General features: G+C 40.1%; 1 protein-coding gene across 8 annotated transcripts in view; it reads left to right on the top strand.

The window, feature by feature from the left end:
• mtrr (5-methyltetrahydrofolate-homocysteine methyltransferase reductase) overlaps window positions 1-18442 on the top strand; it is a 63538-nt gene that overhangs the window by 32743 nt on the left and 12353 nt on the right. For 5 of the 8 annotated variants that reach the window (XR_007264532.1, XM_048610614.1, XM_048610622.1 and 2 more), the window contains 4 exons: window positions 2474-2516; window positions 6236-6431; window positions 8687-8805; window positions 17624-17716. Coding sequence is in view for 5 of the 8 variants with exons in the window: in XM_048610614.1 (XP_048466571.1) it covers window positions 2474-2516; window positions 6236-6431; window positions 8687-8805; window positions 17624-17716 (451 nt within the window). In the remaining 3 variants the exon portion in view is untranslated. Of the gene's footprint in view, window positions 1-2473; window positions 2517-6235; window positions 6432-8686; window positions 8806-9882; window positions 10001-15144; window positions 15294-17623; window positions 17717-18442 lie in introns of those variants that run through there. The other 3 variants (XR_007264538.1, XR_007264541.1, XM_048610633.1) reach the window with 3 other exon arrangements.

Below are 18442 nucleotides of genomic sequence, written 5' to 3'. Positions count from 1 at the left end.
AGCATTGCATTTGACTTCCTGTCTTGCAACTGAATCTGCATGTTAATGAATGAGATATTCTTGTCCATTTGCTCACTGAATGGTTGATGGATAGGATATTAAAATACCTCCTGATGAATCTTATTAGATTGTTAATCATTAATTCACCAAAAATCTCAAAATTGGTTTTGTGAAATAAGACAAACACTTATTAATGTCTGTTAATCACTGGGGACTTTTAACTTGTTTAATGAACCCTGCTTTAGGAGGGTCTTTCACCTCACTTTCATACCCCCATGCTTTGACCAACCTCTAACTTCGTTATTTTTACTTCCCTGTACATAGTATTGCAACTCTGTGAAATAGTTTGCACACCTTTTTTTTTATTAAAGTTTTCTAATTGCATGCTTTACTTGCATGGGATTCTCCCTTAGTGGTTATCCTATTAATTTACAGGAAAATTATGGGCTATTGAATGCAGAAATGGAAAAGCCCCAGGTACAGTGTATAGTGGTGACATACACCCTGAGTCAACCTTCTAGAGTTGCAAGTCTATTGAAAATACTGAAAAAAAAAAACCAAAATGCTGGAGATCACAGCAGGTCAGGCAGCACCCATGAAGAGAAACCAAGCTAACGTTTCAAGTCTAGGTGACTCTTCATCAGAGCTTAAATGAAATATGGAGGGGACAGCATTTATTAAAAGTGGGGTGGTGAGGTTGGAGTGCTGGGGGAGAAAGGATGCTGATAGTTCAGATTAAGTGATTGGAATGTCAGAATTCTTAAGAGAACAAGCTAAATACACAGCCTGAAATAATTAAAATTAGAGCAACCGAAATCTTGTTGCTCAGGTCCGAACTTAAGTTCTGAGGAAGGGTCACCGGACCTGAAATGTTAACTCTGATTCTTACTTCACAGATGCTGCCAGACCTGCTGAGCTTTTCCAGCAACTTATGCTTTTGTTCCTGATTTACAGCATCCGCAGTTCTTTCGGTTTTTATGTCTTCAGTAGATATGGACACCTGAAAGTGATAGGGATTTTGCTAACTCCAGTAGCTCTGTCAGTTTTGAGTTTGAGTGCTTTTCAACCCAGTTGACTAGAGAGACTATCTTTGATTATTTGTTCGGATTTCCTGCTCAACATCGCTGGAGGCATGTTTGGTTACAAGTTGCCTCAATCGTGTACAATATTGGCCAGTTGGTTCTCTTTTCTCTTGTCTCTTGTCTCTTGTTTCTTGTTTCTTGTTTACTGTGTTGGAAGACAATTGTTTTGTAAATTATACTTTTCTTGGGCATGAAGCAGGTTTTCAGTGCATTTTCATTTTTGCTGAGTTGTTCATCTTGCACAAGCTTAAATATCTCAAACATCTTTCAATTGTTCACCTCCAGATTGGAGAAATTGTACAATTTTTTTTTTTTCCTTTTTTGTCTGCGATTGCAAATCATGCCATCGCCACTTTGAAATGTTCTGGCCACTTTTGCCAATGTGGGAATACAGATGATAGTGAATGCACATCAACAGCTGGTAGATGGGCATTGACGGCACAATATTCGTCAGCAGTGCAGTGATGTGCCTGCTCTGAAATTTGAGTTTTTTGCTTTTTGTTTCAAGGGTTATTTTTGTGAGGTTAGATAATGCATATGTTGTACAAGCTTTCTTATTTTTAAACCTAAACTGGAATACTTCCAATGTGTATCTAACATGGTTTGAACATGTCTTTAAATCTCTATTTTAAAATGTTTTCAGCAGAAAGTACTGTAATCTTCAAAGGTCTCGTACCTGAAAATGATTTTTTTTTTGTTTTTTTTCTCCCCATCATCTTGTCATTGTGATGAAGTATTTGGGACAAAAGCAGTTATTACTTCTGTCAAACAGTTTGGATGTGTTTTGACGCACATCCGGAAATAGGACTTAAATTCAGACATTCTGGCCCAAAGGGACATTACCAGTGTGCCACAAGTCCTGCAGAATGGCTACGTGTTCAGTCTTTACAATTTATAACCGCATGAGCTGTTAAACATTGATCCTTCTTTTATTATGTTTATTCTCTCTGTTTGGACATGTATGTATGTGGGCCTCATGGTCAAAATGCACAATGTAATTCTCAACACTACAATAGGTCTGTTTTAGTTGTACAAGTTGCAGCCTATGTAAAGTGATATTTAATTGCTAAGAATATATGAACTGTTATGCTTTAAACAAAATTCAAATGTAAGGCTGATGCCATGAAATACAATGGGTTACTATTTTAATGTTATCGCTTGTGGTTAAAAACTTTGCTTTGATAAGATAGTTAGTTAGTTAGTTGCTATTCTTCACCCATAATTTAACTTCCTTGAGGAGTCACTGAAAAATTTGCCAAAAACGTCCCTTTGTAGGCAAAATAATATAAAACTATCTATAAGTACCTAATAAGAGATTAAACTTTTAATTTAATTTCTTTCCCAATCCTAGCTTTAATTTCCAAAATCTTTTTCTTTTTCCTCTATTTCAGAACATTTACCAAAACTGCAAGTTAGATCCTATTCAGCAGCCAGGTAATATTTTGTATTGTGTTTGTGGTGATGAATGTTGTTATTAGGCATGATCATTAATAGTCATGAGCTTTAATATCCCCGAGTAAAAATAAAACCAGAATTGACACTTTCTGAAACTGAGTTGAAGAATTAACCATAGAAACCAAAAATCTTGCAATGATTAAACTCCATTCTCTTGCCATGGATTCTAATTGCTATCCTGTCCACAGTGTTAGCTTAACTGTTTGTTTGTAATTACTGCATCCTATTTGACCCAGAACTGAACTTCCAATCTCATATTTTATCATGAAGACCACTTCCTTTAATTTTCATAACATTGCTGACAAGGCCTATCTGCTGCCAAACCACCACCTGTAACTCTGGAATAATTGCAGCATAAGGTAATCATGCATCTGACTTCTGCATCTTGTCAACTGTACAGAATTCCTGTGATCTATACCTTGTTCCTCATGCTGTACCACTTCTATTATTTACTTTGGCTCCTAGTCCCTCCAATATTTTACATTTTAAATTCTCAACAATGTGTTCGGATCTCTTGTCCCTTCCTATCTCTCTTAATCAATTCCACCACCACAATCCTCCAATAACTCTGCATTCCTCCCACCTTGTTCTCTTGTGCAACTCAAAATCCCTTTGCTTGACTACTGATGGCATAACCAACACTAGTGAAGACTTTAAATCTCACTTATTCACTTTCTAAAGCTCGTTGCTGCTCCACTTCCATTTTCTAATTTGAAATTACACCGACTGAGCTGGAATTCCAATTGAGACTGTGGAAGATAAGCTATTGTGTGTATTCTGTGTAACTTATTGTTTGGCTTTGTGAAGTGCTGCTTTACATCCAAAATGTGTGTATTTATTCTAAAGTCAGTGACTTTACTGGCTCTGTCTCATGGTGACCACCATGATTGCAAAGCATTCTATAGCCAGTGGGGATTCTGAGGCTGTTCACTGCTTTGAAAGGCTTTCAAAGTACAGCAGGTTCCCACAAAGCAACATTGAGAGCACATGCTTGGCAGATAATTTTTAAGAGCAAAACCCAAATGGACTTTGTGCAATTCGTGGAGGCACGTATCAAAAACATGTCTCATAAACTGCAGTAACATTCTGGATGGTCTGGAGAAAATTAATGACCAAAATCATGGAGGTGTTGCCTGTGAGGAGCAAAGTCATAGGGAATATTTGAAGGGAACTGAGCCACCTACATGAGCAATTCATATTTAGTTAATCAGTGACTTTGAGTTGGAGGGACAATTGGGCACCTCAGTGAAGGATGATCCTTCACTGGATAAGTTCAGAAAGGAAGTCACAACACTTCAAAACTTTACAGCTATTTTCAGAGGAACAGAGGATATTTTGGGACCGGTTGGTGAGATAGAAATTCAGATGGAACGAAGAAAAGCATGAATAATATAATAGTGTACTTTAGCGCTTCTTAACAGAAAACAATTCAAATTAGTATTTATTTTTCTAACCAACCAATCACTATATTATGCAAGTGTGAGTACCCTAATACAATGACCCTTTCAGTCAATCCTAAGGGGGTCCATTTTAATGAACTAGCAACAATAATGGAGGAGCAAATTACTGAAGAGTCATCTTGTTCTCTCTCTGTGGATGTTGCTTGACCTGCTGTGATTTCCAGCAATAATGGATCATGTCTGTATGACTCCAGTGAATCAGTATTTAAATGGAAAATGAATAAATAGCAACATGAGGCACGATGTTGAGTATTGGGAGATACTAGACATTGTCAAATACTGAGTGAAAAACTGAAAGAACTGCAGATGCTGGAAATCCGCAACAAAAACTGAAATTGCTGGAAGTCTCAGCAGGTCTGGCAGCATTTGTGGAAAGAAAGCAGAGTTAATGTTTCAGATCTGGTAACTCTTCAGAACTGATGGTAGCTAGGAAAATGATGGTTTTTATACAGAAGGTGGGGTGGGCGGGGAAGGCAAGAGAGAGAACCCAAAGAGAGAAAATCAATAAGACAAAGGAGTAGTTAGCTCCTAATGGGGACTATTAGTAGCTGACAATGGGTAGTGTGTGGTAGCAGCTCATGTGATGACAAGGCCTGGTGGGTGGGGTTGGAGGAAAGCATAGGGAAAAAGGTGCTCCAGCCCTAAAATTTTTGAACTCGATATCAAGTCCAGGAGGCTGCAGAGTTCCCAAGTGGAAAATGAGGTACTGTTCTTCCAGCTTGTGCTGACCTTCACTGAAGCACTGCAGTGAGCCTGAGACAGATTTCTTTCGTCTTTTTGGACAGAACGTAGATGTTCTGCAAAGCAGTCACCCAGTCTGCACTTTGTTTCCCCAATGTAGAGGAGACCACATTGTGAGCAGTGAATGCGGTAGACTAGACTGTGGGAAGTGCAGGTAAAGCACTGTTTCACCTGGAAGGTGTGTTCAGGACCTTGGATACTGAGGAGGGAAGAAGTAAATGGACAGGTGTTACACCTTCTGCACTTGCAGGGGAAGGTGCTCTGGGTTGGTGTTGGGTGTGAAGGAGGAGTGGATCAAGGTGTTCTGGAGGGAATGTTCCTTGTGGAAGGCTGGCAAGGAGGGGAGGGGAATATGTGTCTGGTGGTGGCATCCCACTGGAGATGGTGGAAATAGCAGCTAATGTGGATGCTGGTGGGATGGTAGGTGAGGATAAGGGGGCCCCTATTGCTGTTGTGGGAGGGATGAGAAAGGATGAGGGCCAAAGTGCGGGAGATGGATGAGACCCGGCTGAGGGTGCTGTCAGCTACGGTGCTGGGGAATCCTCAGTTGAGGAAGGACATTTCAAAGACTCCGTTATCAAAGTTGGCTTCGTTGGAACAAATGTAACAGATGGGGGAGCTGGGAGAATAGAATAGAGTAGAGTCTTTACAGGAAGCAGGGTGTGAGGATGTATAGTCCAGGTAACTGTGGGAGTCAGTGGTTTGTAGTAGATATTGGCGGCCTGCCTATCCCCAGAAATGGAAACTCCTGTCGAGGAAGAGAAAGGAGTCAGCGATGGACCAGGCGAATGTGAGGAGCAGTGTAGAAATTGAACGCAAAATAGATAAACTTTCCCATTCCAGACAAGAGGGAAGAAGCACTGATGTCATCGATATACCAGAGAGACAGTTGTGGATGGAGTAGGACTGGAACAAGGAATGTTCCACGTGATATACAGGCATAACTAGGGCCCATACAGGTACCCATGGCCACCCCTTTGATGTAAAGAAAGTGAAAGGAGTTAAAAGAAAAGATGTTCAGGGTGAGGATGGTGGATCAGTGGTTAGCATTGCTGCCTTACAGCACCAGGAACCCAGGTTTGATTCCATCCTTGGCGACTGTCTGTATGGAGTTTGCACAATCTCCCCGTGTCTGCGGTTGTTTTTCTCCCACAGTCCAAATATGTGCAGATTAGGTGGATTGGCCATTGTAATTACGGAGTAACAGGGATGGGTGAGATGTTAGGTGGAGGGTCAGTGTGAACGTTGGGCCAAATGGCCTGCTTCTGCACTGCAGGGATTCTATGATCTTTAGGACGAGTTTGGCCAGACGGAGGAGGGTGGTGGTTGATGGGGACAATTGAGGCCCTTTTTCTTCAGGAAGAAGCGGAGAGCCCTGAGACCATCAGGATGGATGTGTGAAGGGATTGCACATCCATGGTGAAGAGGTTTTCCAGCAATTTCTGCTTTTTGTATCGAATACCAATACCGAGTGCTATTTTTAAAATTTCTTTACAGTTCGCCTAAGTATCACCCTGGTAAACTTCATTTTGTTTTCAATATTGTGGAGTTCCCATCCTGCCCTGAGAAGCCTATCAAACGAAGAGGAGTATGTACAGGTTGGCTGGCAGAACAAGTTACGTCAATGCTTCAAAACTATGAGAATGAAACTATAATCAGTGACTGTTTGTCAAATGGATTTGAATTGCCACAGGTATGTACCGTTTGATAAAATCTGGAAGTGAAGCCATGCCTCCAATGCAGCGTATTCGGCCTCAATTTGGCAGATGTGTTCTTGTATGTTTTTATTTAGAGCCTTGAAATAAGTTTGCAGCCTTTATTGCAAAATACAAACTTGTTTTGTTTCAAACTCTAGTGAAGAGCACCACTTCCTGCTATGCTAGGAGTACAGCGCTTACACAGAGCAGCAAAATGACTGGATGCATGTGCCTTTTTTTTTAAATAGCTGACAGACTCAGCCATTGAAAGGGAACAGTGTGCCTGTGTTGTAGATATAGGCATGAGCAGTTACTCATGGAACCAGGTCAATGATTTGGAGGCAGCTGAAACAGAGGGTCGCTATCTTGAAGCTGATGATCAGGTCAGGTGTTTACAAATAGGGAAAGAGATCCATGCAGTAGAGGTGCTGTCAGTAGTCTTTGAACAGCAAGGGCTTGAGAGAAGCAGAGAAACCAGTAAGTCACTTACTATATGTTGGAGAGATGGGAGTAGCTAATGAAGCTACCTACTACAACTTCTTGGAGTTCTGAATGTCATTCGGTAGCCAAGGGCAGAGGTGAAGAAAGCCCATAACTAGTATTTGCCTGATGCAGCTGTGAGACAAGGAGAGAGAGACTGGATTTCTATCAGCTAGCTGTCCACTTAAGAGCCAGAATTGTGCTGGTAATTAGAAGCAAAAATGCTGCTTTGAGTGCCCAGTGGGACGTGGTCTCGGGAGAGGTTGAACCACTGGAAGGTGAGCAATTATTGAGCAGTCCGAATTGAAGTGGCTTTTGAGAGAATTTCAAGGCTAGATTGTCAAATCAAAAAATTGGAACCTGTTGTGAAAGAGGCAAAATTTTAATGAGATTTGGTGACTCACTGTGTAACTAACATCCTGTGGGTTGCTGAGAAATCCACACTATATGTCTTGACTTCATCTACTATTTGACATGCTCTGTAGGGTGTACAACCACAGTTTGTTTGTTAATCCATATTTATCCTATTATTTCTGGATGTATAGGTAGTTCTAAATTGCTTTCCTTTTTCTGACCTGGTATAACAAAGTTTTATTAATCCAGTACTGTGGAATCTTTTGGCTTTATTCTCTCAGCAAGTGCTGGAAATCTCAAATTTTACCTCCCTCAAATAAAAAAGAATACTGCTCCTTGACCAGATTATAACAAAAATGTGGTGGTCTTATCGTGTTTCTCGCACCTTTCTACACTCCTCCCAGGCCTACTTCAGTTTGGAGTGTGGTCTGGTATCAGCAGACCGCAGCTTTAGACTGTTCAGATATATAGAAGTTGGAAACCAAAAGTATTTGGCATAATTTTAATTCCAAAATCCTGATCCTGATAATGGACTAAATAGAGCTACCAGCAATGGGACCCTGGAAGCTGTTTCCCAGGTGGTGGTCCATAAGCTGGCTGCCTCCAGGATCCTTTTGCAGTTAAACAAATGAGCTTGTAGAAGGCCAGTAGGAGACCGACCAGCACTAGAAGAATGGCATCCTGAGCTTTGGCAATTGGAATGTCCGATTATAGGCAGGAGAACCCAAGGTTACTTCAAGATAGAGATGCTCTCTGAGAATGTTAGGAAAAAAAAGTGGTCACAGTTGCTAAAGTGCTATTGCAGAGGGAAATCCTCACCACAGCAGCCTGTGTTTGCAGCTGTGACCATTTTGCAATCATGGTGCAGCCACAAATGGAAGGGTAGAAGATGTGATGGTTGTGATTGTTGGTTGGAGTGCTGGACGACCCAGTCTGAAGCCATGAGGCCGAGTCCATTCATCAACTGGGATTTGGCTTCAGTGGGGTAAATCCAACTGCTGACTGCAATGTTGCAATTGGTATTTACTGTGGTCTTAATAAACCCTTGTTTTTTTTTTATTTTAAGGGCCATAATTGGTTACCCTCCCCATTATTCTGAAATGGCCCAAGGTGGGGACATGCTGGAAATCCAGCATTTAGATTTTAAAGACATCATAGAGCAGGAGGAGAAAGCAGGAATATGGTGTTGAGATGGATGATCAGCCATGACCTTGTTAAATGGCAGAGCAGGCTTAAGTGGCTGAATCCAGCATTTCCTCCATGCCTGCCTATCTTTTCCACCCGCTTCCAAAATCAGTCCCACTGTCTTAGAAAAAAGTTTTTTCTTTTTTGTTTAAAACTCTTCTCTTACATTTTACTTCAAATTCTGAAATTGATTTCCTGGATGTTAAACTACAGAATAAACTTTCTTCTGCAGATATCCATCTTCAGCCGGCACAACCCATTTTTCCATCTACCTGCTGTTATGGCAGCTCCTATTATCATGGTGGGCCCTGGAACTGGGATTGCTCCCTTCATAGGTTTTCTACAGCATCGGTATGTGACCTGTTTTTACTATCAGTACCAACACTGAAAACCATTTTTCTAAAATAAAATGGTATATGTAAGTGTGTCCTGTTTCTCGGCAAATTTTGGAGATTTATTGTTTAGGATGAAGGAAAGACTTTTTTTTAGTTTTTTAGTTACTGCAGACACCTTTCCTCTAAACTGCTCAGTTTTCTGTGGTGTTGTGTGTGCACAACAGTATTTGGATCAAGCAGATTTAGAGGATGCGAGGTTATTGACATTTGACATTAGTAAGGTGGGGAAGGTGAGGAGTAAGAGACACAAGTAGAAGCATATGGAAAGAGATGGTTGAAGGAGTTGGATGGGTTTTGCAGAAGGGCAGAACAGCTGTCTTATTGAAAGAAGGTGAATCACGGCAAAGATACCCCTAGTTAGAGGCAATAAAGCAGTCAGCAGGGAGGAGAGGGTGTGTAACTAATCTTGTGTTTTCCAGTGTCTGTGCATTTGCTATTTGAAGGTATTTTCTATTCTTTGCATCCCTGCTGGGGCAATGAACATTATCAGCAGCTGCAAGAAAGGCAGCATCGTCAGCACTGTTGCCTCACAGTGCCAGTAGCCCGGGATGTGCCGGCCAGGTAGATTAGCAGTGGGAAATGTGAGGTTACAGGGAAACGGGGATTGGGGGCGGGATGCTGGTCTGCGTGTGATGCTCTCCAGAGAGTTGGTGTGGATTCAATGGCCTACATAGCCTCCTTCCGCAGAGGGATTCTATGATTCTAATGCAGTTGATAGGGTTGGGGGACTGGTGCAGGGTGTATAGTTCTTGCTGGGAAAGATGGTATGAGAGAGAAGGAAGGCAAGGAATAAAACATAGTTTATTTTTTAAAAAAGTGACAGTTGTATCAGAAGACCATACTTGCCATTTTTATTAGAAGCATTGCATCTCTCAATCCAAAAGGAAGAGGTTCCATGCATTGTGCCCATGTTGACTTTGTAAAAGAACTACCTGATAATCTCTATTCCATTGCTAATAGTCCTGAAATTTTTTCCTGTATAAGTATTGTCCAATTCCTTCTTGAAAGTTATTATTTAATTTATTTAACACAGCTCTTTCAGGTGGGCATTCCATTATCATGACTCGCTGTGCGTATGGAAAAACGTCTTCCTGTGCTCCTCTCTAGGGAGAACTTGACCAGAATCCTGATGATCTTTTGCAATGTGAGAAGTTTGCCTATTAGGTAGTTAGAATGTAACTCACGTTTTGTTGCAGCTTGCTTTCCTTGTAAAGATCAATAAGAGTCCATGACCAAGGATTCTAGTTGCCATGAAACAGCATGGTAGAATTGCATTTCGAAACGAAGTAATGTAATGAGATAAATACAGGTAGAAGTTTATAAGTATTAATGGCATGCCAGCGGCCTGTTTCTCTTCCCCTGTGGGATTGCCTGTCGTGACATTGTCAGACTAAATTGGATGTTTCCAGTAGCTGCACTGACTTCGAGAGTAAGGATGTTGAAAGAGCAACAGATTTGAAGGGCTCCGATCTTCAATTTTACTTCAAAGTTCATTTTTAAAGTATATTTCATTTAGTAGGTAGGGAATAGAGATTTCCAGTATTATGCAAAAATGAACAGCTGATGGGCCACCCATCTTCAACTTCAGGTATTGAATAAAGTCTGAATATCAATATTACACAATATTGTATTTCTGCACTTATATTTGACTTGTGTATTGAAAAAAAAGTTTTAATATTTATATACAGTCCCAGAGATCCGTTTGAAGAGGTACACATTTTTTTTCTTTCAGTTTAAGGAACAAAGTAAAATCGTAGGGATGACTAGTACGTTTCTGGATGATAAATCTAACCATTCTCCAAATTAGTCTGACAAGCCACTGTTTCTATCAGAGTAAAGACAATATTTTTGTATCCAACTGGTTTATGTGCTCATGCTCTGAGACTTCATTACGGAGAAAACAAATAACTACCGTAATCCCTCTACTCCATGCTTTCTGATCTTGACTATCACAATGGTTGAGTCTCCCTTGGAGTTAGTGATATTGCAATTGAATGCAAGATGGAAAATAATTGTTTCCTCCTTTTGTTGTTCTACATACTTTCCGAAAATCTGCAATTTTTCATTTGATTTACATGAAACTGCTTTTAATCCTTAGAATTTTGTAGCAGTGCAGAATATTTGTTTTGAAATGTGTTATAATCTCTAGGGATGAATAATTATTAAAAAGAAAGCTGAACATTTTGCTAATAGCTGAATGAATGAATGACTCAACAAGATTTCAATTTTTAGGAGACCTTCCATCGTATTTGGCACAATCACTGCATTAAATGGAATAAGTTCAAAATAAATGTAACAGTTTAAAACTTAGGCACTCATGAACTACATGGATCATCAACTGTGTTCAGCCATTTCTGTTGTGTTCTGCCAAATGTCTTCTCCAATGCCATGAACTCGCTCTGCCTGAGTGAGGAGTGTAGAAGATCATGCCAAGAGTGGCACCAGGCATGCCTAAAGTTGCATTGTCAATCTGTTGTTCTTATTTTGATTCCGGTCCAGTATGAGAATGCAAAAACCAAGGCAAAAGCATTTCCAACTACCTGCAGTGCTGGTCTCATTCTGGGTTCCCCAAAGGCAGTCTTTTGGCCAATTCAGTCACTCAACATGAAGTTGTGCAGTTAACAAGTTACAGTAAAGGCTGTGGGGCCCCAGCTGTAGTACTGAAAATTTATTTTCCGGAACTGGTTACGCATCTAGTGAAGCTAATCCAGCACAACTTTAATGCTGGCATTCATCTGACAAAACAGAAAATTGCCCAGATATCTCCTGTTTCAAAAGCAGTACAAATCCAATCTGCCCAGTTATTGCCATATGAATCGACTCCACAGCATCAGTGAACTGATGGAACATGTTGTCAACACTGCTACCAAACAACACTCTCTGGACTGGTGAACAGGTCATCAGTCATTGTTTGGATTCTGTCAGCACTATTCAGTTACAAATCTCATTACTGCTGTGATCTAAACTTGGAACTGGTAACATTTAGGATTCAAGGGCCACAGGTACTGAAGAGAGGCAGTTGACTATGCTTAAGTAATTTTAAATATTTTATAAAGAAGCAGCAGCTTAGTTATGATTGTCTAAGACAGTTAAAGTATACAATGCTTGACAGTGGATGAGGCCAGTTAATTCATATATGAGGGTGAATGACAATTGGCACGATGCGTTGATTTCAGTAACTAACAATGATAGCATCTTGCTCTCTACCAGGAATGTTGGGGAACTCTCCTCTGGGTCTTCCTGCTTCGTTCATTGTCCATGTTTCATCTGAAGATGGCAGCTGCCTAGCTAGCACTAACATATTTTAAGTCTAGGGTTGTGGTAGTTTACACTGTCAGTCATTTTTGTTTGTTTTTCTAACCAGTGAATACAGGACAGGTGCCAGATGTCCAGATGATCACCACCCTCTCTGTCTCTTAGCTCAAGATCAGCTGTTTATTTAGTAATATATTGAGAGTCACTTCCTGGCCCTTTCTAAACACCGCATAATTAAGCAGGTACATAAGGTACTGCCTTATCAACGTAGGAGTGTCACCGTAAAGCCTGAGCCAAGAAACCTTAACATTTCCAGAGAGAAAAAGAAAACTGTTTCTCTGAGATGATCTTATGCTATGCATATTTAATTCTTATTAAGTATTTCTATTTTACTTTAAATAAGTACATAAAGTATTTACTTCAACAAGTAAAGGCAAAATTTCTTACAATGTAAGAACATAAGAAATGGGAGCAGTAATAGATCATTTGGCTCCATTAGCTATTCCACCATTCAGTATGATCACAGATGACCGTCTGTTTCCATTTCACTTGCCTGCCCATCAGAATTTCTTGGCTCCTTATGAAATCAAAAATCTATCAGGCTGAATCTTGACTATGCATGGCAGAAGTTTACCAAGGGTACTTCAACAGCATTTTCCAAACCCTCAAACATTCTCAACAAGCAGGACAGAACATTAGAGTGATGGGAACACTACCTGTAAGCTCATCTCCAAACTGAAGACCGCCCTGACTTGGAAATATATCACTGTTCTTTCAGTGTCACTGGGTCAAATTCCAGCAACACCCTTGCCCCACAGCACTGAGAGTATACCTAAAGCAGATAGACGGAAGCAGTTCAAAAAGATGCCTAACTACCTACGAAAGGACAGTTGGAGATAGGAAAGCAGTGTTGGCTTTTCCATGAACATATTTTTCAAAATGTGATGCAATTAAATCATTAATATATGCCACAAATGGCAAGAGACTATAAACTGAGCGGCTTGAAATACCAGTGGGAACTGTTTCCCAGGTAATACTGAACATGTTGGTTCTCAATGAAACCTGACTCCTGCAATCATTTATTCATCCAGCTGGTCACTGTGGTGGTTAGTCATTGGAAAATATTCACAGCAGAACATAAACTTATTACACCTAAGGGGCAAAAAAGCTATATGCATATTTGTGTATCTTATCGCAAAACAACAAAATCAATTTTCAACCTGTTCCCAACACCATCCTTTTGCACATACTCCCAATTCCAGAGAAATTTCACTGCTATTTCAAACCTTTACATTTTTACTTAACTGACTCCTCCAGATTTTTTTTTCTCATTGGACTGCGGAGACAGTTTTGATTCCTTTCCAAACCCAATGGCCTGAACCTTGCAAGGTTGTGATGGCTTAAATGTTTTTCTGTTCTAATAACCTGACAATATCTGTCCAAGCTGGCCCAGCTTTAGGAGCTCCAGAAATTTAAAATACTTTGAAATCAGGTGATTGGCTTCTCTGAACCCACACCTTGATTCTTCTGCTGGGAGAAACCTTTATCACATCTAAACTGAACTCCTGGTTCTTCTGAACTGGAACTTTGATCCTTTGTTCTGAGTGAAAACTGGACTAATGGATAATTTATATAAGATGTGTGTGAGTTTAGGGTTCTAGAGAGGTAGGGTGCTGGGTGGGTGGCAGATAAGGTGACAGTTGGATAGAGAGTAATATAGCAAGGGGGCTAGGTAGGTGATGCTGTTTAGGGAGGTCCAGGTGAATGGGAGCTGTCAGATCTGGTTGAACTAATGTTGAGTGCGGTGGTCATCGACGGTAATAGTGGAGGTGTGTTGATGGCTTGGGGGGAATTATGTAGTTTGACAAAAGAGAGAGTTAGTTAGTCAGGAGTTAGACTAGGTCTTTAATAGTCTTAAGTTGAGTTATTTCCTCAATATCAGAGGAACCCTCTGAATCCTCTGATTTTTTTAAAGAGATACTTTTGTTGGGTTTCAAGCGTAGGGGAATTACTGAGTGGATTCTCCAATTTCCTGGGCAGTGCTTTTGGGATCTGTTACAATGGGGGTTCTGCAGGGTCCCTGTCCACAACTCCCATCTATGTTGTAGATGTGATCATCCAGATATTGGAAAATCTGTGTCAATCTAGTTTAAATTTTACACACCTTTTTCATCATGGAGTCCCATATGTTTCAAAGAGACCATCTCTCAATCTTTTACGCTTGAGAATATTGGCCCATTTACTTAGCCTTTTGTTTAGGGACAACCCTGATCCCAAGAACCTTTGCTGTACCATCTCCAACAAAAGCACATCCTACCTTTAAATATAGAAACAAAAACTGCTCACAGTACTCCAGATGTGCTCTCAGCAAAGTCTTGTACAATTGCAGCAAAGCTTTTATTTTTTGTATATGTCCAATCCCCTTGCAATAAAGGGCAACAGGTCCGTCCCAAAGAAGAGTCATATTGGTCTTCAAACATTAGATCTATCTATATCTGTCTGCAGATTCTGCCAGTCCTGCTGAGTTTTTTCAACACAGTATTTTGCTTTTATTATACCATAGTTTTTGTTGGGACTTGGCTGATGAAGCCAGGTCTAAATGCTGTTATTTGGTTGTGGTGCATTTTAAAGCTTTCTAGACACAGTCTTAGTTTTTGACCTTCAATTCTGTCAATTTGCTTCAAACTGTTTTAATTTGTTTTATGTGCACTTTTCCACTACCACCACTAGAGTCCCCTCCAGACAATCTAATCGATATGTGTAGTTGTGAATGGCACAAAACTTGTATTTGTATAGGGGCCTGAATGTAGACAAACAGGTGACAATTGGAATGGATGAAGGCGTTCAGATGATCTGGTTTAGGAAGAGTATTGTAGAATAGGTACTAGATGCCTGAAGGCATGATCCCCCAAAGGTGTGATACAAGCATGAAAGGTTGCAGAAGAGGCTGTACTCGGAGAATAAGTTTGAGAGAAGGGGTGGATGTAGCCTTGAAAGATAGATAGGAAATAATTTAAACTGTCTTTTCTGTATATTTCAGACCTCTAGGCACTAGGAAGCCAATGTAGAAGCTGGTGAAAGAAAGGATAAATTGTCAAACAGGATTTTGTTGGAAAGCAGCAGAGTTCTTTTAATGGCCCGTTTTGTACAAGATTGGAACATGAAGAGCACTGAAATAAACTGTCTGAGGTAACAAAAGCATGAATGCAGGTAGAAATAAGTATTCTTTAAAATGGAGGATTATGGGATCAGAAGTTCACCTTGGGGTTAGTTAGGGCATCAAGGGTTTAAGACTGCCTGGGATTGTTGCTGGGCAGCGGTTTGGAGTCAATATTGATGTCTGAGTGTGACTGGTGTTAAAGGCATCACTCTTTCCAGTCTTAGTTGGACAGTATTGAAATATATGCAAGGCTTATGGCTAGAGGAGCTGGATAGCCCAATGTCTCTATTTCTGCAACCATATTTTACAACACTAATAAAATGGAGCTACATTATGGAAGATCACCAAACAATGAATAAAGCTTTGGGAAGTTTGGTGTATTTCCATTACAACGTTATCAATAGTACAGGATGGTTTCCAACATCAAATACAGGTATTTCTGCCATAACACATGTTTTGTTAGCATGAATTGGCTGTAACATGATTGATGAACAGTAGATGCTGTTTGGATAACGCAAACTTTTTGCTGTACAGGTATAGCGATTTATTATTTTTTTCCCCCCTTTCTCCCCCCCCCCCCCCCCCCACCCCAACACTATTTTCTATAACGCAAGGTCATACAAGAATGTAACTATCTGTATGCACAATATAAATCTGGAATTCTAACCTGCCCTGATATCTAAGTGGAATAAGAACACTTACTCTGGAGTGAGTCTGGTTTGCTCCCCTTCACTTTGGTGTCAGATTAGGCCCTAATTCCAGAATTAGGTGGCAGTGCGTCTGAATTATTGGTTTGAATTGAAATTACTTGGCACTCCAGCTGCAGATGTTAGATAAATGCACCCTTTGAGGTATGTTGCCAGGAAGATTTTGAAATGTGGCACAGAGTGAATGACATAAGGGAATTGTTGTGAAATGTGCTGAGCATAGGAAAATCGATAAGCTTTACCAGCATTATGTTTAGTATTTTTTTAAATCTGTCATTAAAATCCCATGTCTAATTTGTTTTCTGTTGCTTTGAAATGTTAAAGTTCCTGGATAATACGTAACATGCTGGTATTTTAAGACGCTGGATTTAGTTCATGCCAAAACATTTAAACTGGGCAGTGGTGTGTACCTTTTCTTTTAATGGTTTTGTTTAAACACTCCTAAAATAAGCCAGTATTTATCCATATGCATCTTTTTTTTTTTGAAAGGAACCTCTGATTTAAAAGAAACATATTTGCACTTTAATGCAGTTGTTTGCTGTTTCCAAGATCCATAGCAATGCAAAAACAGATCATAAACACTGACCAACATGGCAATGTGGTCCTTGATGTCCATGATTAAAATTCTTCACAATTTTATCATCGTTTCCAGGTTTATTTTTGAAAAATGCTTTCTTTTTGGATTACATTTGGATCTTTGAGAACAAAGTTCAGCAACATTTAGACCGTAATCCCTACCACCTTTCTTTTTATTGTGTATCAAAATCTCCCCTCCCCCTACCGCATGCAAAACCAGTCCAGCTCATCCCCGCCTCCCTAACCTGTTCTTCCTCCCGCCTATCCCCTCCTCCCACCTCAAGCCGCACCCCCATCTCCTACTGACTAACCTTATCCCGCCCCCTTGACCTGTCCGTCCTCCCTGGACTGACCTATCCCCTCCCTAACTCCCCACCTACACACTCTCCTTTACTGGCCCCATCGCCGCCTCTTCGACCTGTTTGTTTCCTCTCCACTATCCTCTCCTCTCTATCCATCTTCTATCTGCCTCCCACTCTCTCCCTATTTATTTCAGAACCCCCTTCCCCTCCCCCTTTTCTGATGAAGGGTCTAGGCCCGAAACGTCAGCCTTTCTGCTCCTATGATGCTGCTTGGCCTGCTGTGTTCATCCAGCCCTGCACCTTGTTGTCTCTTATTTGAATACTTATTTTAGAATGAATTGAACTAATATATGACACAATGGATAAATGAGTTTGAAACCAGCTCTACTCTCTGTGACTAATTGACCTAGACTAATAGTCCTACATTAGGGCTTAGCATGTTCAATTAAGCAGCAGAGAAATGATTAAGTTTCTTAGTCTTGATAACTACACAGCTTCTCCATCATCAACATGCAAGTATGCTGCCTCAGGTGGGAAAGCATTAGGTTCAACTGTGATGTTGTTCACCAGTTAGCAGCTGTAAGAAATCAGAAGTACATGAATAATGATCATTCAGATGAGGTTCTGAAAGATGATTATAAAGCATTTCATATGGAGTAAAAGCTGTTTTATTGCTTGCAATATTTTCAAGAATCTAGCATAGGTAACAGATGGTATAGATTTTTGGAAGTATTTTTGTTCTTGCTTTCTTAGTTTGCTGACTTTCTATTTCAGCCAAAAACAAAAAGAAGAAAATCCTGACTTTGCTTCTGGTGAAACGTGGCTATTTTATGGCTGTCGACATCATGATCGAGATTATCTGTTTCGGTAAATATAGCTTTGATTTTTTTTTAAATTTAATCTACGCCACTTCTTAATCCCCTGTAACTGAGGATCTATATTCAGAGAAATCTGGCACATTGTGCTGACTGTAAATCATTTCATCCCAAAATTTACAAGATCTGTAACTTTAATTTGAACACTTTTTAATAACAATTTTCATGTGTACTTGCAAATTATGCTCTTCGCCATCCACATTCTCTCCAATGCCAAACCTTATTTAGTCCTTTTCCAAAATTCAAAGTCTGTGTGGTTTTTATGTTTAAGTATTTTTTAGCATCAAATAGAAACTCAATTTAAAAGATCTCTGATTTTAGAGGCAATTCTAATATCCTTCCAAGATATACTTCAGATCCAAAAATGCAACCCTGGTTTAATTCATAGTGAATGGCATCACTGCTCCTGAGGTGTTGGATCTGGAATGAGCTGTTATTTTCCCTTTATGGAAGGTAAGCCCTTTATGTAATTTGATACTGTCCACAACATGTAGTGCATTCATGTGGACCACAAACTAAATTGTTTGGCATCAGCAGTCCAGAAAAGGGCTGCAAGCCAGCTTGAGTGTTGCTTCTCATTAATTGTAATCAAAAAAAAGCAAATATTCTATTATTGAACAGGGGGTTGGAGTCTTACAGAAAGATGAGTCACAAAGCAAAGTAGACCCTTTTTTAAGAAGAAGCCATGCTGTAGCAAATTACAGGCCTTGCCCGTAAA

Source organism: Rhincodon typus, chromosome 2 (assembly GCF_021869965.1).
Source record: "Rhincodon typus isolate 14 chromosome 2, sRhiTyp1.1, whole genome shotgun sequence".
Taxonomy (NCBI): domain Eukaryota; kingdom Metazoa; phylum Chordata; class Chondrichthyes; order Orectolobiformes; family Rhincodontidae; genus Rhincodon; species Rhincodon typus.
The sequence above is the reverse complement of the archived record's forward strand: the minus strand, read 5'-3'. Positions and strand labels throughout refer to the sequence as shown.